The 26,532-nt window shown below is 38.7% G+C and overlaps 2 protein-coding genes across 8 annotated transcripts in view; one reads left to right on the forward strand and one right to left on the reverse strand.

The window, feature by feature from the left end:
- mocos (molybdenum cofactor sulfurase) overlaps positions 1-26,532 on the reverse strand; it is a 43,540-nt gene that overhangs the window by 14,936 nt on the left and 2,072 nt on the right. For 3 of the 5 annotated variants that reach the window (XM_088385724.1, XM_088385722.1, XM_088385723.1), the window contains 2 exons: positions 26,055-26,129; positions 9,241-9,381 (listed from right to left, as the gene is read on the reverse strand). Coding sequence is in view for 2 of the 5 variants with exons in the window: in XM_088385721.1 (XP_088241847.1) it covers positions 26,055-26,077 (23 nt within the window). In the remaining 3 variants the exon portion in view is untranslated. The remainder of the gene's footprint in view (positions 1-9,240; positions 9,382-26,054; positions 26,130-26,532) is intronic. The other 2 variants (XM_088385721.1, XM_088385719.1) reach the window with 1 other exon arrangement.
- On the forward strand, positions 755-19,476 carry vwc2 (von Willebrand factor C domain containing 2). 3 transcript variants are annotated; one of them, XR_015860596.1, is made up of 5 exons: positions 755-977; positions 7,400-8,072; positions 9,263-9,392; positions 17,434-17,676; positions 18,603-19,476. XR_015860596.1 is itself a non-coding variant. In XM_088385734.1 (5 exons), the coding sequence occupies exons 2-5, from the start codon at positions 7,479-7,481 to the stop codon at positions 17,583-17,585; spliced, it is 786 nt and encodes a 261-aa protein (XP_088241860.1). In that variant the 5' UTR covers positions 755-977; positions 7,400-7,478; the 3' UTR covers positions 17,586-19,476. The 3 variants fall into 3 exon arrangements, 2 of the variants coding, with proteins under 2 accessions (XP_088241860.1, XP_088241859.1); XM_088385734.1 differs by having other exon boundaries at positions 7,400-7,830; positions 7,921-8,072; positions 17,434-19,476; XM_088385733.1 differs by having other exon boundaries at positions 17,434-19,476.

The raw sequence follows: 26,532 nt of genomic DNA on the forward strand, positions 1-26,532 counted from the left end.
TTATTAACCGGCTGCTAGAGTAGTGTAGTGTTACTTTTTGCCCCCATTGCTGTGTTGTTCCACCCTTGAATTGACCCTTCCGACTGGGGAACCATATTGGCCATTTTGTTGATGAAAATGTTGAAGTGCATATGATCAATAATTTAATGGGGCCCAAATAAAATGACAGTGAAGATTGACATTCAACCTCAGGCAAAACAGTAACAGCAGAGAGCACTTTTGTGAGAATGCTAATGGATGTTCAAAGTTTTCAGGTCACAGCCGAGATAATGAATTCTTTTATAAACTAAAGAGAACGGAGTGGTCTTCATACTGGAATTGAAATCAATACTAGGCTTACAAAAAGCAACTTAAAAAAAAATCAAATTAAACTTTAAATATGTAACTTGAATAATAAAAATTGTAGTTTAAATGTATTTCCCATAATTTTAACTAGAAAGGATTGATCTCAAATATAAAATGGCTCAATAAATGTTGAACTGGTTGAACTGCACAAATCCAATTATAATAGTTTATTACCTATTTTATCTTGATAACATATGAAAAAAATACTTAAAATGAATGATCACTTTTAACGGCTCCGTGCCCAATTAACCAACAGAGCATAAAACCAATCTGGATCACCAGATTTCCTTGCCCCATCAGCAGTTCAGTCTTTTAAATCGTGCCACCTGGCGGCCAGATTGTTAGTTGCAGGAACCAAAGCACCCCGCCTCCATCTATTTAATAATTTGGGGAGAGAGAATAAAGTGCCCGCGCGTGTGGAGCATCAGACTCTCCGAATCACAAGCAGAGAACGGAGCACCTTGCACATTCTTATGAGACGACTAAAGTTAAAAAACGATCTTCTAGACAACCACCGTTTGGCAAAGTGGACCATCCTGCACTTGTTGTGATCATTTGTTTCTATCTGGGTTCCTTCGAACTGTGTGTAGCGGTGATCCAAAAGCGCTGACGGAACCGTACGATTATCACAGGTAGGTTCATTGTTATATTGATTAATATTTGGTATTTTTTTCAGTGCACTTATGAGAGGATTACAACCTGTAATTATTATGATTATTGTAAAAAAAAAACATTCCAGTGCATTTACAGTATAATATTCTTTATGCACCTGTGGATGCTGCATGTCTTCCTTTAGTGTGCATCTTAAAGATGGGAGGAGAAAATAAATGTTTGACAAATTACATGTACAATGGAATTCTACTCAGATTATATTCGGGAACGTATGCTTCCTTATTTTTGTATCCGGAAAATGTAAATGTCACTACATCTCTGGGTGAGCCACATCAAAAAGGAATATACACAATGTGTCATATGCTGCACTCTGCCCTTTAATATCGCCTCAGTTCTATTTTTATTTTTTTTTTACTTTTCCTGGCTGGAATTGTGCACACAAGCACATTTTCACCTTTATTCCATTCCACATGATCCAAAGATTACATGACAGTTTTACAAGAGTGGGTTGTATGTTTGCAAAAACTTTCTTTTCATGTAGGTCACTTGTAAGATTTACAACGAAAGGATCAAATCCAGTTAGACAGCCCTGAAATTATTTGCTAGCAGATGGCTCAATACTCTGCTTTGGTGTACATTCTTCTTCTAATTAGACTACATGATTCCACCCTTTACCTGTTTAATTTCTTTTAACATGGCATCATTAATTCAATGCTTTCTCTGCCCTGTCAGATCGGAGCACACAAGCAAGAACTGTCCTAAGCTTTCATGTCTTAGCCCTTGCAATGCGCTTTGTCACAAATTGACCCAAAGTAAATAGTTTCCTTGCACATTTGTGTAGATGTTTGAATGTTGGAGCAGCGAAGCTAAGGAATTAGATTCAGCGAAAAAACTAAATCAAGTGCAGACAGCTGTGCAGGCATACTGCGAGTCTGATTTAATTCTAGCCCGTGGACTTGCTTTTCCTCTAAATGACATCCAGTTTGATGTGACAGAGGGACATGGTTTGACTTTTATTCACTGAGACATTTTAAACACGATACTCGCCGTGGAGGTTCATTGCCAGCCAACCTGTGTGAGCTTTGCAACAACATCCCTACCATACAAATCAAAACACGAGGCTGCGAGCTCATCTCTGGATGTCGCCGGTCATGTGGATGAAACATGGCCGTAATAGATTTGATTCTTTTGAATAATTCAGCAGAGCTAGTAATTATCAACAAAAACAGTCTCAGCTCATGTGAGGAAAATTCCTGAAGATGGGAATTCTGCCTCAATTTATTTCAGCTTATTTATAGCATTGACTCATTCACTACCATTGATGCATATAGACGTCAAAAGTTGTATTTTATCTTTCACGTCTATATGAGTCAATGGCAGTGAATAAGTTAATGTGTTGCTTCATTTGCTCAAAGCAACTCTGGAAGAAAAATCTGAGTGACATGACTGAAGAGCGCAAGAGGCAGGTCAACCTTTTCTCCACTTGTTATAATATTGAAGTCTTGTCAGACTAATCTAGTGGAATAGAATGAGTAGTGTCCAATTAGTCAAGCTTGAGCTATATTTTCTCCCTGACTTAATGCTCCTTCTCAAGACTTACCGGCTTTATTTCCTCTGCTTGGTAATGAAAGCAACAATATTTATTATGAGTCATACATCAACGCTACGGTGGGAATCATTGAATCGTGAACCAACAGCCAGGTTAAATCTCTCTTTGATTAATCACCGCGGCTGCACCTCAGTGATCAACTGTGACAAATATGTCGACGTGAGCAAAATATTGACCTTTGACTTTGGGAACGTGTATGCAAAGTGACAGCGCTAATCTGCTCATACTGCAAAAGAAGCGTTTTTTTTTTTTTTTTTTGGGCTCCCTGCAGAAAGTCAAAGTAACATTTAAATGTCAGTGGAGATCAGGATCATAAAGTCCACCCGCCCCGTCCAACAAAAAAAACGTGGATCAATAGCAAATTTACAATATTAATAGCAGAGCTGGGCAATGATGTGAAGATAATTTGTTGTAAATTTGGCTTTGTGTCAAGGAAAAGCTCTCAGTATCATTAAGTAGTCAAAAGTAGTTCATGTTTTGTTTTGAGATATCTTACTCGTTGTTTTAACATTTATCACCTTGATTATCTCACTTTTATTAGGAGACAAAAATAAAAACTTTTATTGAGCTGTAAACCTGTTTTTAGTGCTGACGCTTTGTGTGAAAGTGTTTTATTTAGTGTTAATATGCTGTAAGGCCCAATTGCATTATCAGGCAATCTTCTGATGTTTGCTCTATTTACTCTTGCATTAGCAATCTTTCCTTCGTTTTAAAAATAATCATATTCACCATTTAGGTCTGCTGTAACTGGACATCTAATGTGTTTTATTTGGGCATCCAATCCCCCAAATGCGTTCTCACATTAAACCAAATTGAATTAACACAAAGTGTAATGTATTCCTCTGACAAAAACGATCGCTTGCACAGAGTATGTTACATTATATGACAACAATAAAACCTTTTGCACTTCAACATTGCTGTATAGCTTAGCTGTGACAAACAATCAAATGCAAATTCATTGATGATCATTCACATTTAGAGTTTCACTATTTTTCATTATCTGGAATCAGGAAAGTTGGTAAGCATTAAATGCTGCTTACCCTTTTATGTTTTTGATCTTTCAATGAGCAATTGCATTTTTGGATTGACTTTATAGAGAGGAGTGAATTTCCCATCAGCCCAACATTCGATTCACTTACAATTTTTTTGCAAAACGATTCACGCACCGATGCACCTCAATCATGAGCTGTATATATATTTTTTTCTTTACGTGGAACTGCGTAGTAACTTTAAAACATGTTACATTATTAGATGTCACGTTAGCCAACAAATCTGTCACAGCTATGCAAAAAGCCAACACTGCTTTCAGTTGCGTGTATGTACACAGTTTGGTCTAATCACGCACAAATCAATTCAGACTTCCGACTGTTATGTGGACTAATGGCCTATTAAAGCAATTAAAGCAAAATAGAATACACGCCTTGGTTGCAACCAGCCAAGGCAGTGTTGATTCATTCTCAGTTTGTGTTCAAAAGAAGAACAATATGACGTCAGGCAATATCATGGTGCAATGAGTCCCCAGGGAAGGATTACGTGGTCTATACTATATAACGATGATGTCAAAAGCAGAAAATATAACTGAGAATAAGATCATTGTATCGTTTTTTTTGCAAGCCGATCGACAATTGTAAAGAGTTTTAGATTGTTTGCAAAATTAGCTCAATCTCTGTACTTTACTAACAACATTTGATACAAACATTCATTTAACTATGTGGAAAAGCACATTTTCTCTATTTTCATCCAACATGAACATAAAAACATTATAATATTATTGATTTAAGTTCATTTTTCCCATAGTCAATCAAGGAAATGCAGTCAAATGCCTAACTAAATTCTGTTTCGTTACTTTAAAATCGTTTACCCATCTATCATTTGATTTGTAATGCGTCAACAAACTACGAAAATATGGTATACGACTCATTAATATATATATACATCCCCTTTGAGGTTTGTTTCTACACACCTCACAGATTTAGAAAGCATACTTATTAAAGGAACAAAATGAGCAAACATTTTGCCTGGCTCCCCAAAACCCCTGTGGTCCACCACTAAGCAATATAAATACAAATATTGTATTGTGAGTCACATGCAGACTATGCATCTTTTTTTAATTGACAGTTTGGGAACTTAAATATTCCCAACATTGGAGTTGTTTCAGAGATGCCCAATATTTGGAAGCATGCAGAGAAAGGAACGAGACCACCTCATGTGAAAAATCACTTCACTGCATATTCTGAGTGTTAAAAAGAAATAGGGAGATTTTAAAAGGCTTCATTTTGACTCTCATTGCAAGCAGAGAATTGCTACACTGCAGTAAATACGAGTCTTAAAAGCAAGTTGCACCTCAAGCAATACAAATACACAACAATTCAGTTGTATTATAACTTATAACTTTCATAAGTTCCCACCCACATGCAACTACCAATTGTGACAAAGCCCAAAATATATACAGTCAAACATACATATGTATTATTATTTTTTTTGATTGTGCTCCTTAAAACCTAGAAATGTATTTTTAGAGTGTGTGGAAAATGTGCCGAACACAGCACAACTCTGGATTGGAAGTGTTTTGGCGTTTCTCCCCAAAATAATTGAAGTAGTTTATCACACAACTCCTTTGGGATTTGTGGATAATGGAGTGTTTATGACATTGTGGGTTGTCGCTATCTATCACTTTTGCCAATTTCAGTGGCAAAGTACACGATCGGCATATACATATATATATAAACCAGAAAATAAAGACACACCAGGGCTGATTTGTATCTTAATAGAGCTGACACAATGCAGAGAACTCAAGGAAAAGATGTGATTTCCAATAAAACAGCATTATTAAGTTTTGAAAAGAATCACCTTGAAAAAGCTGCAAAAGAATACTATAACAATTCAGAATGAATGAAGCCTGCCCTACAGTCAGTTTTCCTTTTTGTACTCCAATGCAATGGATTTCGTCTTTTGCATTGGATGTCCTCAATTCCTCCTGCTCATTTTTTTAGCTCTTCAAAGATACAAGGACAAAAAAAATGAAATGGCTAGTATAATGGAAGGTTTATGATCGAGGCACATTTATATATTTTAGTTTTGGGACAATAGCGCCCAGAGGTAGTAAACAACTTTAGAACATTATAAAATCAGTCCATTTTTTTCCCTTTATTTTTTGTGGCCCTCTGTAGAATTGTTATTTCTCTAAAGCAAGTTCATGTCTCTATTTTTTGACAGAATGGCGGCGATACACAATATAGATCATGTTATTTTCACGAAGCTGTTAACAACATAATGTGTTTTATAGTCTTCCAAACAACAAAATAAAAAGACAACTCAATAACTTCAAGGAAGACGTTTTAATCCTTAGCTAATAACAAATTATAGAAAAAAAAACAAGCCCATCACCTGTAAGTCATTTCAAAAACAGTCAGACTGCAATCACAGGTTCTCCTCACCAGCAAAAAAAAAATACGTGTGTCCCTTTCGGTGTTCCATTTATAACTTGTATTACTGTAGGTGTATTTTCAACACACCATTTTTTTTAAAATTTATTATAGTTAGAGCTGAAGTATTTTGGGAAAATCTAATTACAATGATTTCTGTGACAATTTAACTTTTCTAATCAATTTTTTTAACCAGGCAATTAATATATTTTTTAAATTTATTCCCATTACATATTAATTTATTCCCATTACTTTCACAGTGTCATAAAAAGCCATGTGACCGCTTGTAACAGCTGCTAAGGTGGTTCGGGGTGAGGTTCTTCTACTAATGGGCTCATCTTTTCATCTCTCGTTCTCCCTCCACTGCCTTTCTCTCCCGCCACAACTCAAAAGCTTCTGCCTCAAAAAAAGCAAATCAGCTATAAACATTGCTCCAATACTGCCAGCAGTTTGAAGCAGACAGAATATTTTGTCAGGTTGTCTAAATAACATCATGTGCTGACTCTAACTTCTCTATATTCTGTCACTCCAGAGTCTTAAAGTGAATCCATGCATTGAAGTAGGCTGGAATAAATTCACATTGGATTATTTGAAATGTAGTTAGTCAACACAGACTAATTATATTGTATAAAATGGTTAACATCAATACAATTGCCGCCTTTGCGTGGCCTCAGCAACGGTAAGGAAATAAATGGAAGTAGGCCACCGAGCGCAGCAAAGCGTCATAGCAGGCATTTGAATTTCAAAGTGCCAGAGTAAATCAAGTTTAGCAAGAGGCAAAAATAAAAATATCCAGCACAGCCTTTTTTGTTTTTAATCAACTATGCTGTGTTTGCAGTTTACTTCAGGGTTTTACTCCTCCCGAGGTGTTGCATATTAACGTATAAAGGCTACATTCAAAAGATGTGCAATTACATGTGATTACAACACAAAAGAAAGCTCCAAGGAGGTTTTTAACTCGAGAGTATGTGGGGTAAAAAAACAAAGCTTCTTCACTTTAAACGGCTTGTTACGGCGACCGTGACATGAATGATCTTTTTTATTTTTCAAATCAATCCCTCTTACTGAGATTCATTTTAAGAAGTAAATTGATTGAGCCTTTTTGTTCCTTTAAGAGGAGCAGAGGAGCTTTCGAATGTTGGATTCGGTTTTTTCCTCTTTGCCACCAACAAGACTGATTGATGCAGGGAACTGTTCCAGTATCACGCCGTATCGATTTCCTAACACAGGTCTATGAATGTTCCCCATCTTAACAATCCAATCCCCCGATCTTCAATTTTCTGGGGATTTTTGCCCGTTTCATGGGACAAAGCCACGTGAATGTGTAACCCTGTACCAAAGCCCAGCCATTAAATAAAAAGTGGCAAAATACTGAGCACATAACCCCAGTTTAATTTTCTCTTTCCAGATGGACTGGCTCACACCTGAGCTGTGAAGTGTGTTATGTGAGTCAAGGTGTTTTCCCACCTCGCCAGTGGTGGGGAGAGATGCTGCACTCTGTTGCCATGACAGCAGAGGTTCTCTTTGTTCTCTGGTTCCTGATGAATGGGGCTGAAAGTAATCCTCTAACGACTCTTCCGGTTAGCCGTGAACGTCTGGAAAAGGTCTTGACCCAAGCCAGAGAGGACAAAGTGGTCCCCAAGCAACCCGAGGACAATACTTTGGGTCTAAACAGAACCGGCACGAGCCGTGCCAGATCTAACCTCAGATCGAAGGGTGGGAAGTCCCAAGAGCTGTGGACTGATCAAGATAAGTTCAAACAAATTGACGTGGGTCCCACAAGTGACGTCACTCTGTCCTTGGAGGCCATCGACGAGTACGCCTACCCGGACTACAGGGGTAAAGGCTGCATGGATGAGAGCGGTTTTGTATTCGCGATCGGTGAGCAATTCACCCCAGGCCCGTCCACGTGCCCTTGCCTTTGTACAGATGAAGGTCCTCTATGCAGCAAGCCCGATTGTCCCAGGGTGCACCCTCGCTGCATTAAAGTGGACACAAGTCAATGCTGCCCGCAATGCAAGGAGAAAAAGAACTACTGCGAATTTCGGGGAAAGATCTACGCTTCGCTAGAGGAGTTTAAGGTGAGTTCATGATCTGCCTTCACTGTGGAGCAAAAGGCTGACAAAACCTCCTTTGACGTTGAAATTGTCAAGCACTACAAAAAAAAAAGTAGTTGCAGGCGAGGAAGAAGGCATGATCTAATGGCAAAGATCAGCACTTGTTTTTGTTCGTTCTAGAAGATTTCCGTCGGCTCGTTTTCAAAGTCTTCATACGGTTACAGTACTCTCTTACAAGCTCAAGATGTTAGAAGCGGTTTTGGGATAAAGGTGTGCTGAGCTAAAGCTGCAAAAAAACCTTTCTGATACAAGCATCCTATATTAGCCTTTGGCTGTGCCTTGGGATTTGCAACAGCCAGGTTGTTATGCGTGATTGCTAACTTCTTTGGGAAGTGCTGCCGCGCTCCATTTTTCAAGTGGCATGCGGAGGCGACAGCCTCTGCAATCAGCAACAATACTGTCTGAATTAACCTTAGCGCTCTTGATCGAACCAAAGATGTGCTGCTATGCACAAGGGACTGACAAACAAGCCTTTCACAGAGCTGCAATCTGTACACAATCAGCTACAGTCTTTTCTGGGTTATGATATGGAAAGGAACAATTGAAGAGGCAAGGCATTTTGGAGTAATTCTGATCACGGCACATCTCTTAACTCATTTGCTGCCAGATCAGTTTTGATGTTTATAGCCGTCAATGGCAGTGAATGAGTTATTAAAAGAGGGTGTGTACACTTGTGCAACCACATTATCTCAGCTGCTTTTTTTCAATTGGCTTTTACAGGTTATACGTCACATTAGTGATGGAAAAAGTTTTGAAATTATTTATGGTGGTTTAGTTTTTTTGACATCACAAAAATGAAAGTATAGTGTTGTCGGAGTAAACGTGGAATGAAAGAGGTCGAGGAGAATATTGAGGAAAAATAAAATTGTACCGTTTAACTCCATTCTGAAGACGAGACCTCACAAAAACATTCTGCCCGAAGGCATTTTTCCACAACACAAAAAAATGCAATTTTTCCAGAACCTATCATCCGATTTTCAAAATATCCTGTTCATCGTACTCAGGCTGAAGTATCCATTCCAACCCAACTCAGCATTTTGACAGTCCGTCATTTTTAAGAAATGTTATCACGTTGCTATTGTGAGACAGGGATAGCAAGGAATTAATTAAAAAAATAAAAATAAAACAATACCTCCGCTAATTGTGTTTTCCAGGTGTCACCGTGCGAGAAATGCCGATGTGAGCCGAGCGGAGAGGTGCTGTGTTCTGTGTCGGCTTGCCCTCTTACGGAATGTGTGGACCCGGAATACGAGCCGGACCAGTGCTGTCCCATCTGCAAGAGCGGTAAGTGGAGTCACTTATTTTAAACGTATTGGCAGCCCACAGATTCAGTCAGTCCATCCAAATCAGTAAATGAATGGCTTCATCACCCTTTGTGTGTGTGTGTAGTAACTTAGTAGCTCCTTTTCAAAGGTCATATATTACACGTGGCTCATCAGTCACGTCCTTCAACATTTTTGATAAATTATTCCCAGCTAATTTCAAAGAGTGGCGACAGCATCTGTTCTGTGGTAAATTGATGGTGCTATTATGAAGTCGAGGTAGAAGGAGGTACTGTATGTTCATGTTTTGTTTTTAGTGTGAAGAACTCTGCAGAAACCATGCTGCTCAGTCCTTCCAAGACAAAAACAAGGGTCCTTTGTTTTTCTTGGTGGGACTATCAAATAGATATGTTTGTGTTATCGTGCAACAATACTGCTTGAATCCCTTCAAAGTAGAAAAGAAAGATTAATGCGTTATCATGTTGGCGCAGATATTCATGAGAAATTTTCAAATACTCAACAAAATGGCTTTCAAAAGAAATCTAGATTACATTCCAACCCAATAAAATGATCAAAGTAGACAAATAATAGATAACACATGCCATTATATAACATTGAAATACGATTAAAATGTGCTCATAAATGATGGTGATGATCAAAATACAAATTAAGAGTCAAAATGTTGTTTCTTTCCCTCGGGCAGACACTGACAGTCATGTTTAGCTGTTGGATTTTGGCAGGCAACAAGATGATTGTTTGTTCGCTTGTGAAATACGTACATGCCCAAAGAGCTTTGTGTTACATTTAGGCACTGCTCCAGTTTTCTCCCTTTGGATTGCACAGCAGATTTGTCGAGCTTCAGTTGTATGCGCATCTGTTTGGAGACAGATGTGGCATGGCTGTCAACTAATATTCACAACTGCCACCAAGCCGTCATGCTCTTTTCATCCGGGGAAGGATTTGCTGTGTTGCAATGGAATCCACCCATATTACCATAAGCTTGACTTCAACATGTCTAACGCAGCAAACTACTAATCCAAAAAATAAAATAATTGCAGCTAACAGAGGTAAACCTCGCTATTTGATCTATTATGCCAGTCCCAAAATATTTCGACCACCAAAAAGCGCCACGACATCAAGCTCAGTCGCCAAAATATTGTGTGATGACTTTATGACGACTTTATTCGGATCAGAACTTTGCAACATAAGTATTGAAACAGCTATGGAACACAAGATAAGATTGGCTGGCCCTTTAAAAAAAAAAAAAAAAAAAAAAGGAGCTCTAATTAACTCGACCTTCATCAATTTATAGTCCACTCGACCTTCATCGATTTATAGCAAATACAAGAAAACTCAACTCGTTCAGCCTTTACCATGTTGATTAAATCTGAATCAATTTTAAAAAATGGTTGACTAGGTCACATGATCAGAACACACATACCTGTACCCAACACATACACACAGAAATAGCACCGTATTGAATGATATCATCTGTTCATATACCCTGTAGCCAGGAAGACAGGAAATGATACAGACAGTGAGCTCTGTAATTAACTGTGCAGCACCACCAACAAGCCACGTTTAAAACAATGAACACGTGCAATGAAGCAATCCCGAACTAAAAATCAGCCAGCGGCCCTGAAGGGATCATCAAAATAAAAGTGCAGACAAATTTTGCACATTGGATTCGGAGCGAGTGGACCTGGCCACTTCAAATTCAACACAGTTTGCTCTCTTGTGAGTGACAGCATATTTTTCAATTTTGTCACTTTTACAATTTATTGCCAGCGGCTGAATGCGTTAAGGGAAGAAAAATGTAATCAACGTAAGGTCAAAATGAAATTCATCATCCTTCATCATCCAAAAGCCAACTAGAAAAGAACCGCGATAAAAAAAATGAAGACCAAAATTGTACACGTTATTGCCAATTGAAAAAAAAAATACAAAAGATAACCAATAAGACTTAAATAAAGCAGTTGTCATTGATTTTTTTTTTCTGCTTTGGAAACAAATGCAATTTAAATTTGTCATTCTCCTTGCAGCTACAATACAAAGGAGCTATTTTTTGTAAAGATAAATAATTATGACTCGCTGCCACATTCCACCTGCCCACAAATTCTACGTGACAGAAAATAAAAAACTCTTTCACCCTTCGCAATAATTAGCGTAAAATAAGTTCATCGGCGACCATTAAAATTGTCGCCCTGCTCGCATATGCTGTTTAAGTGTAGCAGATGTGTCGCTTGTAGGAAATGTGTCACATCAAAGCTCACATCATTAGTAGGAAAATAACAAATTACTCATCCAGGGGTGATTTAACACCGACTGACTGACTGAGTAAATTGCCGGAGCTGTGTTAATGTTCTAAGGTACATCAAAATTGAGAATATAAATCTCAAGGGTGTAACATTAGTATTCCGATTCCTCATACAACACATATACTGATTTAGCCAGTCTGCATTTTTGCATGGCTTTCATCGCTAAATGCAAGAATTGCATCGTTTGATGAGTTAATCAATTATGCACTGACATTATCGTGGCCTTTTCAGACATGCAAAAATCGATGACCATGGCAGGGTCCCCTGTCTCAGATGTGTTATTCACTTGTTATGCATGCAGACATTTTGGGGAAGAGCCAAGGGATGAAGATGAAAGCGCCAGGTATCGCTGACATCTCACCCAGACAGTTGTTCATGAATATCAAAGGCCAGCTGTGAATGAAGGCAACTTTTTTTTGCCATTTGACTCATCCTTAGATAATTTTTACCAATAAAGTTTGTGACTGACATTTACTGGATGCTGTCAAGTTTCATTTAACAATCGTGGCACCTCATTTATAGTGCTTCAAGAAAAACACTATTTTAAGCCATCACTATATCATGGTGGAGGACCCCAAAATATTGTCGGAAGGAGTCACCTGGGATTGTTTAGTAAAGTCATCTGTCAGAAGAACTTTCAACTCCAAGCTCTGACAGAATTTTAACCAAGAGAGGAACATTGTGCCAGAGTGGACCATGTTCCTGCTTCGATTCTTGAGGTGCCCGGACTTCCCCCATTGGTCATCCAGAATTTGAGTGCAATAGGAGGACAGTCCATGAAGTTAACACAATTCATACAACGGCCGTGTGTATCAATTGGAGAGTGCACCCACACCAGACTTCAAACTTGCATGATTAAAGTCTGTTGCCATTATCATAACAGTCTGAGTGCATAACCATCTGTTTGTCTATGGCACGCTGCAGCATTTCCATGGCAACCTTAGCGTTACCTTGGGGTAGCACTACAATGATTATGATAATCGTTGTGGATTCTTTTAGCAAAGTGTAACATAAGAGTCACTCCATGTCCAGATGTCCTCTAGTGTGGCGTTATTAGATATTGTTCAGGTACACACACAACCCTTGTCCACATTACGGACTTGTTGGTTCTACCCGTCTGAAGAGAAAAGTAGATGGCCCGCTAGCTCATTGGCAGAGTTTGGGATAAAAGAGCCCAGCCACATCTCCGTATCACACAGTACTGCAGTAGTTGCTCATCCATTTTATTGTTGAGTTGGGAGTTTGGAATGGCACTTTTGAAGGGGTTCGCAATTAGTCCAGCCTTTAGCCTCGTCCCAATCTCTGTTGCTTCCTGCGTCGCCACTTTGGGCAGATGGTGAAGAAGAGGCCCGCAGATCTTTGGCACAATCAAGTAGTCCCAGTTGCTGTTATTAAATGAATCATAGAAAGGAGTTCTGGAAAGTATTGCAAATATGATCTGGCTATTCCACTTATGAGTATGAAAGTGAGAAAAAAAACGCAAAAACCTTCTAAAACTACTCCTCAATCTGTTGCAACTTAACGAGTGGCGGGTCGCTACTTTTGCTCACGTCACCATCTCGGTTCGTCAAGTCAAGCAAATCGATTCTTATGCCCATCTCCTATTTTTCAATTTAAAATGAAAGTTCTGCTTTTGAAAGATGAAAATAACGACATTAAAATCAGAGATGCCTCTCCATAATCGAAACCGAAATAAATTGTCCTCTACTCTTGCAGGTTATCATCTTGGTAACGTACAAGGAAACAAATGGTGTTTTTCCGAGACCCAGACATTAGGGTCAGCACTAATCTGGGGGTGTGTAATAAACGATTTGAACCGGAGCCAATATCACTTCAAACTGAGCAACATGAGACATGGTGGCTCTGTTGCTAAGAGCGATAAAAGCTCATTTGAATTAAGGCAAGTATTAAGGTCCTCTTAAGATGCATCTTAAAAACACACACACGCTACACTAAAAAAACTAAATAAAACATAAATACTCGAAGAAATTGTACTCCACACTTGTTGCCTGTTTATCCTTGTGGCAGCCCAAGAAGAAAGAAACACTATCCTGTAAAATAATTTAATACATTTGAAGCTAGTCAAGCCTGGTAAGACATTGGGCTTTATTCTGGTATTTTCTTTTTAGTATAAAGTCAATTTCCAAGTGGCCATTCCACAGAAACCAACATTGCATCATCCGCAAATGGAGATCTTGCAGGTTTTTAAATGAGATATGCCTATTTCCTGCACGATGAAGAAAAAGGGTCAATTTTTCTGCCCTTATGAAGGACATTGAAAACAATAGGCAAGGCGCCGGTGTCCCGGTGGATTCATCCATAAAGATTAGAGGTGGTCTGACTTGATGAAACATAAAAAAGAAAAGATCGTGCTAGAAGGAATACCGACACTCTAAGCTATTAATATCATGAATTCATTTATTCATTGTGTTGTTAAATTGGTCCCTCGTGTTTTGTCTTTACACATCAGTGACACTTTTATCCTGTATTTATAATGCAAATACACTCAAGAAGTCCATTAAGATGAGGGATTTTTTCTCTCCAGATAATTGAGATCTGTTAGTTTTCTTTTTTTTTTTCTTTTTTAAACGATGGGATGTGAGTGTTTGAAAGTGTGCTCTCTTCTGCTGTCTGCTTTTCAAGCTATAGGTGCTAATGGCACATCATTTCCATATGCTGCCTTTGTCCCATCTTCATAAACAGTAGTGAACGTCTGGCTCCACAGTCCATTCGTCTGTGTGAGTGTCATTGAAAAGCTCTCGTGCTATCAAACGTGCTGCATAGAAAATACGTTAATAGAATGAAACCATGACAAAAGAATAGTGAACAAAATGATGCACCAATGCAACTGTGGGTGTTTCAGTCTTATCAAGATAAGGGTTGACGTGTGTTTTACAATATTATTGTCCTTGCAAATCTTTGACACGTTGTCGTAAGGATCCCTAATGATGACAAATGGGGAAGGACAGTCGTCCACAGCCACAAGACGAGATGTTCCCCAGTAAGGGTGCATGTCGGCATCTAAAGGACTTATGAATGTGTTGAGGTTGACATTTTGACAGGCTGTTTGCATTGATTGATGTGCTAGCAGCACACTTCTTCTGGCTGCTGACACCTCGTGAAATGCTGCAGCGGAAAGACTCCTCATTCTTCAGTCCCCTAATTACATCGTAATATATAACCAGCAGCTTGAGAGCTTGTTAGTGCAAGAAATGGCTATTGTTATGCTATACCTGATGCTGCGAGACACAATTCCTGTCGAGTTTATATTTCGTGTGGTGAGGCTGGGGAGATAATGGATGCTTTATGACCTTTTTTTCCCCCCTGGTGGCGGAAGAAGAAAGCACGAGGAGAAAACAGCCATTCAAAAGGGTAGACAAAGAAAAATCCATAATTTATTCATTTATAATTTAGCGCTAAAACCCATTTTGTGTTTTATTGTGTCACGATTTCCACTACTGCTTGGGTAGCATTAGGAAAAGTGTCCTATGGGACATATTTATGTATTCATTCATTCATTTATTTATTTTATTTGGCATATTCTCCGGTACCAGAAGTTCGATTTGTGCTTGAGGCAAGTTCAGGAAATAAGAAGAAAAACATAATTTTGAAAGGAATTCACAAGTAGGTCTTAAGAGCTTGGCGGCACGCTGAGCACATCCGAGAGGCGAGAGGTGGGGCAGACCCTGAACTGGTTGCCAGCCAACCACCATAATGTACTTGTTAGAGGATCAGAAAGTGAGAAGAAAAAAAGAGAATCTACTAAAAAAACATTTGTATTGTCTGTCAGAGATGGTTGTTTCGAGATACGAAAGTGCGGCCATCTTGATGTGAACTGCATTACACAAATCAAAATTTATAGCATATTGGATGGTAAAAGAGTACTCACAAACAAGCAAGACCTGAAACCAAAAGATGAATCTTTTAAAGCTCACCGTTACGACATGACTGAATTGAAAAAAGGCTCGCGGTTCACTTCAGGTTTCCTCCGTTGAGTACTAACTGTGTGTTGACCCAGGCCTTAAAAAAAAAAAAGTCTTTGGAGATGCCAAAATTATTTAACATTTGATCTTTGGCCCTTACTATTACACCAGTAGATACATTTTCATGTTTTCGATTATTGATGTAAAAGATTCCTTCCTAGTCTGATGCTAAATGGAAATCGTTTCTCTGCATAAAACAAGGGCAAGGCACTCAACGGTCTCAAGAGCCTGTTAATGGCAGTGAAAAGCTAAAATAGAAGCAGAGCATGGATGATGCATGGCAGTTTGGGGGAAAATGTCAGCATGTAAATTCCACCTTTTAAATGACCCTGGTGAAAACATCCTGTAAAAATGACTTCTATGTTAGTTGGCTTCTCATTACTGCCGGTCAGAAAAGGGCAATACACGACACCCACGGTATTACAAGCCTTATCGCAAAATTTGATATTTGTGTGTCTACCAAATTATTTTCCTGCCCTTTTCAACGTCATACCATAACGTGATTTTGGATTACCCCAGATTTTTCATTGTGTTGTGCTATGCTTGTGGTCTGTTTGTCTTTGACTTGAAATTATCGTTTTCATGTCTTATCGAGTGAAACTTGCAGCTTTAATCTTTATGGATGAAAGATCGAGCTGTACACAGACAGTCCGCCAATGTTCATAAATGTCCTTCATGGGGGCAGAAGCAAAGCCAGTCTTAGGTATTCTTTTAAAACAGTACATTGGACTATTCTGCAAAGCCCTGATTAAAATCCTACGAAACATCTGGAGAAGGTAACCTTCAAACATTGAGACAGCTGGAGTAGTTTGCTCAAGAAGAGTGTGACAAAATGCCTGTCAGATTACATTACGAGAAGCATACATTTTGCCAGGAATTTTTCTTTGTAATAAATCTATTGGGACAGAAAAATCAAGCAATGTCTGATTTACAGGAGTTATTGTCTATCCACCCAACCATTTACTATTTTTCTCATGCTAACATTCAAATATGGTTGTAGTAGTGCTGCTTTACAACTTTCGGACCTGGATGACAATTTGTGATATCACGCTGAAAGCACATTTCAGTTCGACATCATCACATCAGCAAATAGCTTTTTTGAATGGCTTAAATAAAAAACATGAAGGTTTTTGGTCAGGCCAAATCAAAGTCCAGTCTTGAATCTGATTGAAATTCTATGGAATATTCTTTCAAAGGCTTTTCATGCTTGAAAACCTGTAGCCGTGTTGCTGAATTACAGCAATTGTGCAAGGATGACTGGGCCAAAATGCCTCCAGAGATGTGAACGCCAATTATAGTAAATGCTTGATTTCGGTTGTTGCTGAGGGCAGCCCAAGGCTTAGGGTGGCATTCATTTTCCACACAGGGTGATGTGTGTGTGTATAAATATATATAGGTATATATATACATACATATAGATAGATAGATAGATAGATAGATAGATAGATAGATAGATAGATAGATAGATAGATAGATAGATAGATAGATAGATAGATAGATAGATAGATAGATAGATTATTTATATATATTTATTTATATTTTTATATTTATATATATATATATATATTTATGTATTTATTCATTTTAAAAATAATACAATCACTAATTTACATTAACTGCAATTTGTGTTTACTTGCATTGTCTTTGATATTTATTTGGTTTGATGATACGAAACGTTTAAGTGTGACAAACGTCTCTCTGTCTTTCTCATTCCGTTTATTCCTTTGCAATTCTCATTTCCCATTCTTATTCTTGCCAACAGGACCCAACTGCTTCGCAGACACAACAGTGATACCGGCCGGACGAGAGGTAAAGATCGACGAGTGTACAATCTGCTACTGCACGTACGAAGAGGGCACCTGGCAGATTGAACGCCAGGCCACCTGCAGCAAGAACGAATGCCAGCGCGGTTAGAGACTAGCGCGGTGAGAGGAACGTTGGCGAGCAACACGAACGTCCGTCCATATGAACACTTGGCCTTTCACCCAGACTTTCGGACATCAGGGTCAGTCGTCTCAACATTTGGAGTCTGCGCTAAGCAAAGGCTTTGATAAAGATTCGTAATCTGCACATAGAATATTTATTTATCTATGTGTTAAATTATTTATGAATATATCTATATATCTATACACAAATACTGTCTCGATGTCATTACGCTGTACTAGGTACAAATATTTTTTATAGTCTCTGTATTTTAATAATCGGCCTCATTGACTGCAAAGAAACACAAGCGAATGTATAGAACACACATGGCTGTCTTTGGAGGCTGAAACCTTGACATTTTCAAAATTCTGACAAGCCCTGACATGGCTGGCGCTCAGATGAGCAGCCATCTCCATCTGACGGGCACTGCTGTTCAAAATGATCAAGCACTGAGCCAAAAGTGAATTTAAAGCTGACTGTTTCTGACTTGTACTACTGTATGTTCTTTCGTCTCTTTGGATGTTTCAAGCGTGCTTTGATTTTTGAAAAGTGCTTTTTTTTGTATCTTGGTGCTCTACTGTATGTTTCTGTTTCAAATAAACAGCAGTCTGTGGCTCTGCGGGAGCTGGCATGAGGCTTCCCATCAGCCAAGTGCTTCTTTACTTACGATTAAAGTGTTCGGGTTCAGTGTCGTCGTGACATGGACCTTAGATAAGAGTCAAATTGGAATCCTAAGAGGCCCTCGGAGGCAGCCACTTTTTTTTTTTTAACTCGTGACCATACTGACAAATTTCTCAACCTAACACTTGGCACGGGGAGAACATGCAAACACCACACACAAAATCCGGAGCCGGAATCGAACCCTGCACCTTTAAACTGTGAGGCGGATGTGCTAATCAGTGTGTCACCGTGCCGAAAAAAACCCTCCAAAAACTGATACAATCATTTAATCTGAATTTAGACCAGTCTTGAATTTAAATTTGACACATTTATATTTACTTCCTCCAGTTTCAAATGAGTAACGAGTGTGTGGCGGAGCCCAGCGGTTCCTCAGCCAGCAGATCAAAACGACGGCTCATAATAAATCCAGGAAATGAGCGCTGAAGGGCAGGTAACAGATCAATGAATGCAGATGCTGTTTCAAAATTTACCAGCTGTCTTTTGCATGAGCTAGACAGTGCACTCACACCGTACATTGAGCCGGTCATGCGGCACAACTCTGATCAAGAGGGTTGCCAGACAACGGCGTAACATCTCCAGCAGTGAAACGTGCCTCTGAGCCTGCCAGCAGGATCTGAGACAAATCAGCCTAAATGCATGTACATGCAAGCTGACAGGCTTTCTCTGAGCAGCTGGCACAGCTCCATTACAGTTTCTTGTCAGACCTAACGGGTCAGATTCTTTGACTGTCCTCTCAAACGTAAATCATTCATTCAACAAGGAATGGAAATGTGCTTGTGCATAAGAGTGCTAAATGATTGTGGTTTCGCTCTTCAGTCTAAAGATTTCCTGATACAGCACTCGAGGTTTAGTGTGTAAAAGTAATCAAACAGCATTGTCTTAGATCAGTGTACAACCTTGACAAACTGACTTGACCACATGTGCCACATTTCAAGAGAACGGGAGGAGCCACTCTGATTGGCCCAGAGCGAGGTCAGCTCTGATCACTATCACAGTGGCGCTCACCTCCCTTTGTCAATCTGCCGTCGGCACTCATCTATAAAAATCCCAACACCAGGTCTAACCCTCATGAGCCAGGCAGAATTCAAATTAAGCCCAGACTGTTTATTTGTATATTGAAAGAAAGTACTGTACCTTTGTTGGTTTGACTTCCCTGGTTTCTCATAACAAGTCAATAAAGCAAAACCTGTTTAGCGCTTTTTATTTATTTATTATCTGGTGTTAAATTTGTTATGTATTTAAGTACTTGCAGTCTCAGCATATGACTAAAGGGTAGTCGCGATTAAAGCAACATAAGTCCTCGTCAAAAAGGAGTCTTGGGTCTTTGACTTTGATGTCAAATTCCCTAGATAGTATGCTTATAAGCGAGTCTTCCTCATTAATTGGACGGCATCTGTCAGAGGCACTGATAAAGGATTAGCCTCTGCACTTCCCAACACCGCAATGCTGTAATTAGACTCCTGCCCTGTTCTGGCCACTATTCACTTCTGCTGATCATATCATTGATGCTGATGAAATTCATTCCATATTTACTGCAACCAGCCAACTCTGTCAGTTGTAATTAAAATGCCACAGGTTTTAGTAGCTCACAAATAAATGGCAGCCAATTTTTTTTTTAAATAGAAAAATATGTTAATTAAACATTGAAAACATTCAAAATGAAAAGAATGAAGTGATATTCAATCCTTCCATTTGGTTGGCATTGCATTAAAAATGTGAGTGCCATACATTTAAAGGTGTGGTTTATCCTTTAATTTCGGTTGTAATGTCTTCCTCTTCACCACCGGCAGTGACTTTGAAAAACACAGCATTTCTTACAGAAACATTTCTTAATGCTACCAGTAATCTTTTAATTATTTCATTACTCAGCACAAGTTAGTCATAATGTCTTTCAAGAACGTCCCCCCAAAACAATGCATTATCATTTATATTCTGGTCAAATACATCTCAGGATAATTGCTATCTTTAAGCTGTTTACATAAAACAGAATAATTTGATTACATTTGGAAGAAAAAAAAAATAATTCTATTTTTCCCCCAAAATAGCCAAAGTATTTTTAATCATCTTTGTATTCATTTGTCTGAAAAGCACACGAATAAAGGAGAATAGAGATTTAAATGGAGGATGCATTCAATTATTTTTAGAATAATACTGTTATAACGCCATGTTTGGAGAAGGATGAAGGAGGGTCGGTTGTGGGCTTAGCAAGCCGTAAAGAAAACTATGCTACAGCAACCACAGCTGCAGCTCCAGATCGATGTCCTCCAGAGGCTTAAGTATGGGTCATGTCACACAGCAATAAAATCAACCATGAAACTGTGGACATACAATATGTATAAAAACTAGAGCTGTCAGTTTAATGTGTTAATTTGGTTAATTAACTATGCTGCAAATGACCACACTATAAAACTTTACGCAATTAATTGTGAGTGGCGTGTCGGCTGCAGTGACAGGTTACTTCCTGCTTGCACCATGGATGCCACACAGTAAGCTTACTTAGACCTTTTAATTTATTTATTAAAAAAATAGAGGAAAGATGGGACTATTAATAGGAAGGCGGTGATTTGTACCTTGTGTAAAAAAAATAATTTTCCTCCAGCCTGAATTATCACTCAAACGCTAAATGAACCAGTGATTTGAGAAGTGGAGGTGCTTTCTCTCTCTTTCTCTCTTTTTTATTTTTGTGTCTTCTACACTACTGTTCAAAAGTTTGTGGTCAATTGGAAATATCCTTATTTTTCAAATAAAATTTCTATTTTTTCAGTCAATATAACAATAATCAGGAATACACTCTATACATCGTTAATGTGATGAATGACTTTTCTAGCCTTTAATGCAATATCTACATAGGTGTATAAAGGCCCATTTTTGGAAATCATCCCGCCATTGTTCAAATGCTCCATTGTGTTTGCAGGCTAATGGATGATGAGAAAACCCTTGTGCAATTATGTTAGTTTTCATGGAAAACTAAATTGTCTGGGTGACTCCAAACTTTTGAACGTCGTTATATAGCTGCGGAATACTGGTACTGTACACGAGCCATGTTGCTATGGTGATCCATCTTTGTGGATCATTAGATGTGAATGATTATGTAGGCTTTTGTTGTTGGCTTGTCTGCACATTCATCTCCAGAGAGGAAGAATGCAATTGGAGCCACAAGTTCTACATTTTTAATGGCGCTGCATTCATTTCAGTCGGAAAGGAGTTTTTTAACGAGAATCAATTAGAATAAAGCCTAGTAATATGTCAGTGAATTTAGGCTTGCTGCTCAGGGTGGGACTTTTGAAAGAAGTTTTATTTTCACTGAGTGAACAATTTTCAGTTTCTGCTCAGAGGTGAACTTTTCCCATGCTGCCTTAGTTCATTAAAATTGCAATGATATGTTTTTATGAACTTAAAATTCCATACACACCATCAAAATGTGTTTAAAATGCTTTGAGAATTCATTTAGCACCTTGTGGATTTATTTCTAAGCTCATGTCCAATAATCCGTTCGATCCAACTTTGAATCCTCCGACAGTTGCACCTGCTTAAACCACGAAGACGTGGCGCGATGCTCCCTCGTGATCGGGTTGCTCCTTGATCAATCCGAGTGAATCGCTTCACCATCGAGTACCTGGAGCCTCAAATTGCCTTTTATAGATTTAGTATTGTTACGGCTGCTCTGCTCCCGGGCCATTACCCAGACCTTCACATTTTATATTCTACTTCTCATCTGCTGGAGGTGTTAAATTGCCCTACTGTGCATATATACGTATCTTTAACCATCCCAACAAAAAACTTAAATTGCTGGAACGTTATGAGCATCAAGAGGAATTTATTCTTAGATAAGACACATACTGGGATTCCAATCCATCACAGGTTGTTACGAAAATGAATGGACAAGACTTCCATGTGGGCAACATTTCATCCACAACTAAACCAGTGTGACCTGTTTGTTAACGACTTTCTTATTTTGGTGGTCAACTGAGCACAGCACTGCTGCAAAACACATCTGCATATGCTGCTGTCAAGTGGGAGCTCTCATTGTGGATGGTGGTGAATATCAATAATAAGAGTTTGCATCTGCAGAAACCCTTAAGACTTTTTTTTTTCCTATGGCAATATATCATCAATGTCATATCTTGATCCATATAATGCACATAGACTAGCTGCTAGCTCTCATGCCACTGTGGACGTCCTCGGAATATTGCGTGCATGAAAAGGTTTTGAATACATACAACACTGATGAGTTTGTTTTGACCATTTTGTACAAACAACTTGAAATATCAGGCAGGAGGGGGAAAAGTATAGCTTCAGGCTGTGGGTGTCCATCCTGAGGATTTCTCTTCGGTTTATAAACTTCAAAAGAAGAGACTTTTGCAGTTTGGTAGCAGCTTAATAACAGAAGGCAGGGTCATGTCTTGTATTCTAGGCTAACAGGGAAAGTCCATTACTGTTGCTGCCACTATTGCCTAATGCAATGCCTTCTTTGTTATTAAAGGGGGGATCTGTGTTATGCCGCATAGAAATATGAAATAGTGTTTTGCAGTGCCACAGTAGCAGTGTCACATTTGTGAGTCTTTACCGACCTTCCACGATTATTCCATTTCATGCCATAGATTTGCTATAAAAAAAAAAATGTAAAAACATTTTTGAAAGGGAAACATGCAGTGATTTTTGATTCAAATTTGATGTTGAGCAGTGTTACGAATGATCAGAACACCTTTGGGCCGCTCCCTAACAAAAAGATGATGTCCTTATTCATATTTGAGCTCATGCATCAAAGTGGCAAAAAAATCATGATAGAAGAGGATGATGAGTTTGCTCACCCGATTACAAGAGTAAATACAGCTCTGGTTTCAAATCAAATTGTGGCAACAGTTATTGGCTCTGTCATCAATCATCATTTGTCCTTTTTCGGAAGGCTGCATGAACGGTCCAGTTCTTTCTGAGCCACAGCACGGCGGCCTTGATTTATAGAAAAATGATGACATGCTGTCAAGAGAAATGGTATAGATCAGCTTGTTTTTATTTTATTTTCCTTTACAATGTTTTCGTCACAAATTGTCTATTGCTCAGTCCTAGTCCGTCCATCCATCCGTCCAATCCATGCCTTGATGTGAAATAGAAGCAGCTCAGTACAATAACGCTATCTTTAAAAGAAAACCCAGACACCCTGCGGAGGAAATTCATTTTGTGATCTTTTTCTTTCGGGTTCTACTCACACTTTATGACTTAGGGGAGGACGGGAGATTGACCAGTAAATCAAGAGCTCCACCACAACATCTCCAGTGACTGTCACGCTCCAGATTCATTGTTGTCAAACTTTTGAACAAAGACCGAAGCATCGTTAAACTCCTCCACTTAAGGCATCTCTGACCCAACGGCAGCACACTACACTTTTCATCATCCACTTTGCCTTGGATGCCTTGCAAACACTTGCACCATTTTAACAGCGATGGTTCAAGAACGCCCTTCTGTAATTTGAATCATCATACTGAATCAGGAATGAGGAGATGGAGACAATCCAGATTGTAAGAGTTCTTTGATTGGATGCTGCTAAATACACAAGGTGACATTGCGGCCTCATGGAGTGATTAAGAACTCTGTTTTTTTTGTTCACTGACACTCATTGGAAACACTGACAGCATAAAAGAATGACTCGAGTGAATTGGATCATTTCAGTGAGAGACTCACAGTTCATAAAATGAACTGTAAATGTGAAGCGAATGTGACTTCTTTTACTTTAGTCTCATAAGTCCCAAAAACATTTGTGTCAAAAGGAATCTCAGCAAATTTTAGTCTTGTCAGTTTTTATTTACTTCAGTGACTATTTTCATTTATTTGTTCTTCAATAATATATTTTATGGAAACATGTTGAAATTGATCTGTGTAAAATCTAACATTTTAATAAAGCCATTTTTCCAGGCGCAAGAAAAACTGCTGTTGTGTGCAAATTTGAATAGTGGGACAATTAATTTTCAATTCATGAGGCTGCTGACATATTTATTGTACCAGAGCGCGATCTTGTGGCTCGGAGGGATTTAGTTTGGTTTATCTGAAATAAGCAATTCTATCTATACATTCATTAATGCAAGGATATAATGTTATGGACACACGGTGCAACAATTCTGCATTATCTTTGATGGACAGCTAAATCAAAAATGGAAAACAAAATATCCCTACAATCAATAATTTGCACGGTTCACTGACTCGTAATAATTGGAACACTGTCGCTACCAAATCTGGCTTATAATATTGATGGGTCAGCAAAGAATTCCATGTTATATTCGTACTAGGTGCTGATATAAAAAAAAATGTAAATCTTTCATTTATCGTTTTTCCATTGTTGTTGTGACATGACTGTTAGGATAACACAATTTTAAATCCTACTTATATATTAAATCACATTAAATTTTGCAGACTTGCATAAAATCTCTTTATATCTAATTAATTTGTGTCAGCTCTTGTCTATAGTTTTCGGCTAACTTCTAAAATACCATATTTATATTTCATTCATCTTGATTAGAGTATAATGACAATAGTGGTCCATTGCCCTTCTTTATTCTTCTGTTAATATGAGCCCTCACGACACCATACTATAATCCTTCTCCAACGTCTCCTTTGCAAAAGAGGACGGGCCCTATGATCTAATTTACAACTTCTTGTGCATCTGCTGCAGTCAACATATTCATCATCGCGGGTGACATTGCATTATGCTGAATCTCTCTCGCAGGGAATGTTACCATTAAACATGCTCATGCAGCATCATGCCAGCCTGGAGGCTACTCGACAGGGGGTGGGGGTGGCTGAAGCGTGTGTGGGAAAACTTCCATATTAAAAGCATTATAAGGAGCACATTCTTCACTCTCACCCCTCTCATGAAAAATGTACAGCGGCATACTCATTACTTTCTTGAGCTAAGTGAGGATGACAAGCGGAGAGCGGCGGCATGGAGAGGGCAGGGAAGTCGCACTACAATAAAGCATCGGGCCCTCTCCTCGGGCACGCTTGCCCACATCGCTCACGGGAGTTTCATCTCTGCACTCGACTCGAGATCTTTACAAGTGGTCGAGGACAACGCATCGTAAAATATAGCCGGCTAATATTCCGCCATGCTCGCTGGGTGCTATCCGGTCACTGCCTTTACAGTGTAATGAATATGAGCTAGGAGCAATGACCTCAAAGCACATTCATCAGTTTCATCTTCTTACAATAGACAAGGAAGATGAAATTTGATGTATTGCTTGCATATTGAGGCGAATGATTTGAAAAGAGTTCAATCCTGGTATGGAAATCCCACCTGAGAAGAAACAACTGCCATCAAAGCTTTAGAAGTAGTAATAATGAATAAATTATTTATCTGGGACCTGTCATTCCTAGATACACAGATAGATGGGAACATAAATGTATGTTTAGAGCCCATCTGTCCTGGTAGCTGCTATTGTCTCCTGCATACATAATTATTTCATTAATACATTTTAGTAGGAGGAGAAACTAATGACTATAGCTAGACATGTCTCATAATGTTTTGGGGAAGTAATATTTTAGTTCTGGACACATTTGGGTGAGTCAACCATTTTAAGTTGTTTTAAATCCTTCAGTATGAACATTTTTAGCCATCATTGGGTAAAAATGTAAATATCCCCTTTGCACCAGGCTGAAAATACAGCGCTGGCTTTTAGTGACAGCAGTTGACAAGACCGGTTACATAACAAAAATTTCTCATGAGCGATCCCACACATGACTAAGGAGACATTAGTGTGTGTGTGTGCTATTCTGTCGTGTAGTACTTACTCAGGATGACCAGCACAGCACATTTCATAGGTCACACATCTCTGTTAACCAAGATGCCGGGGGCTCGGGTGCTATCTGTGCATTGTATATATAAAAAAGAGAAAAAAATATATATTAAAAAAATCATGACATTTAAAAGCACAAAAAAAAAAAAAAATTCTGGGGACTGCATTGTTGCAAACTTTTTTTATTTTTATTTTTTTGTAATTATGACTTGACACATTTACTAACCGCTGAGTAGGTGTATTTTTTGGGGGGAACATTACAGTATCTATTTCATTACTAGAGTGAATAAAATTGTTTCTTCAACAACAATTGACTTATCTTTGCCTGTCAAAGGCGTATAAAAGCTAGAGTGGGTCACCACCCAGATTTTGTAACCGGATAAATACTGCTGGGTGGTCAAGCTGCTACCTGTCCAAATTCACTTCACTTTGATCATTCATGTCACACCATCTGAGTTATTATGCGATTTATT

Source organism: Syngnathus floridae, chromosome 9 (assembly GCF_059516105.1).
Source record: "Syngnathus floridae isolate MCC-2025c chromosome 9, RoL_Sflo_1.0, whole genome shotgun sequence".
NCBI classification, from domain to species: Eukaryota; Metazoa; Chordata; class Actinopteri; order Syngnathiformes; family Syngnathidae; genus Syngnathus; species Syngnathus floridae.

Excerpts from the sequence above, each read along its gene's own strand:
- vwc2 (XM_088385733.1), top strand. The coding sequence starts at position 7,479 with ATGCTGCACTCTGTTGCCATGACAGCAGAGGTTCTCTTTGTTCTCTGG. Across the intron at positions 8,073-9,262 it reads CTTCGCTAGAGGAGTTTAAG|GTGTCACCGTGCGAGAAATG; the intron begins GTGAGTTCATGA and ends TGTGTTTTCCAG. Across the intron at positions 9,393-17,433 it reads CTGTCCCATCTGCAAGAGCG|GACCCAACTGCTTCGCAGAC; the intron begins GTAAGTGGAGTC and ends TCTTGCCAACAG.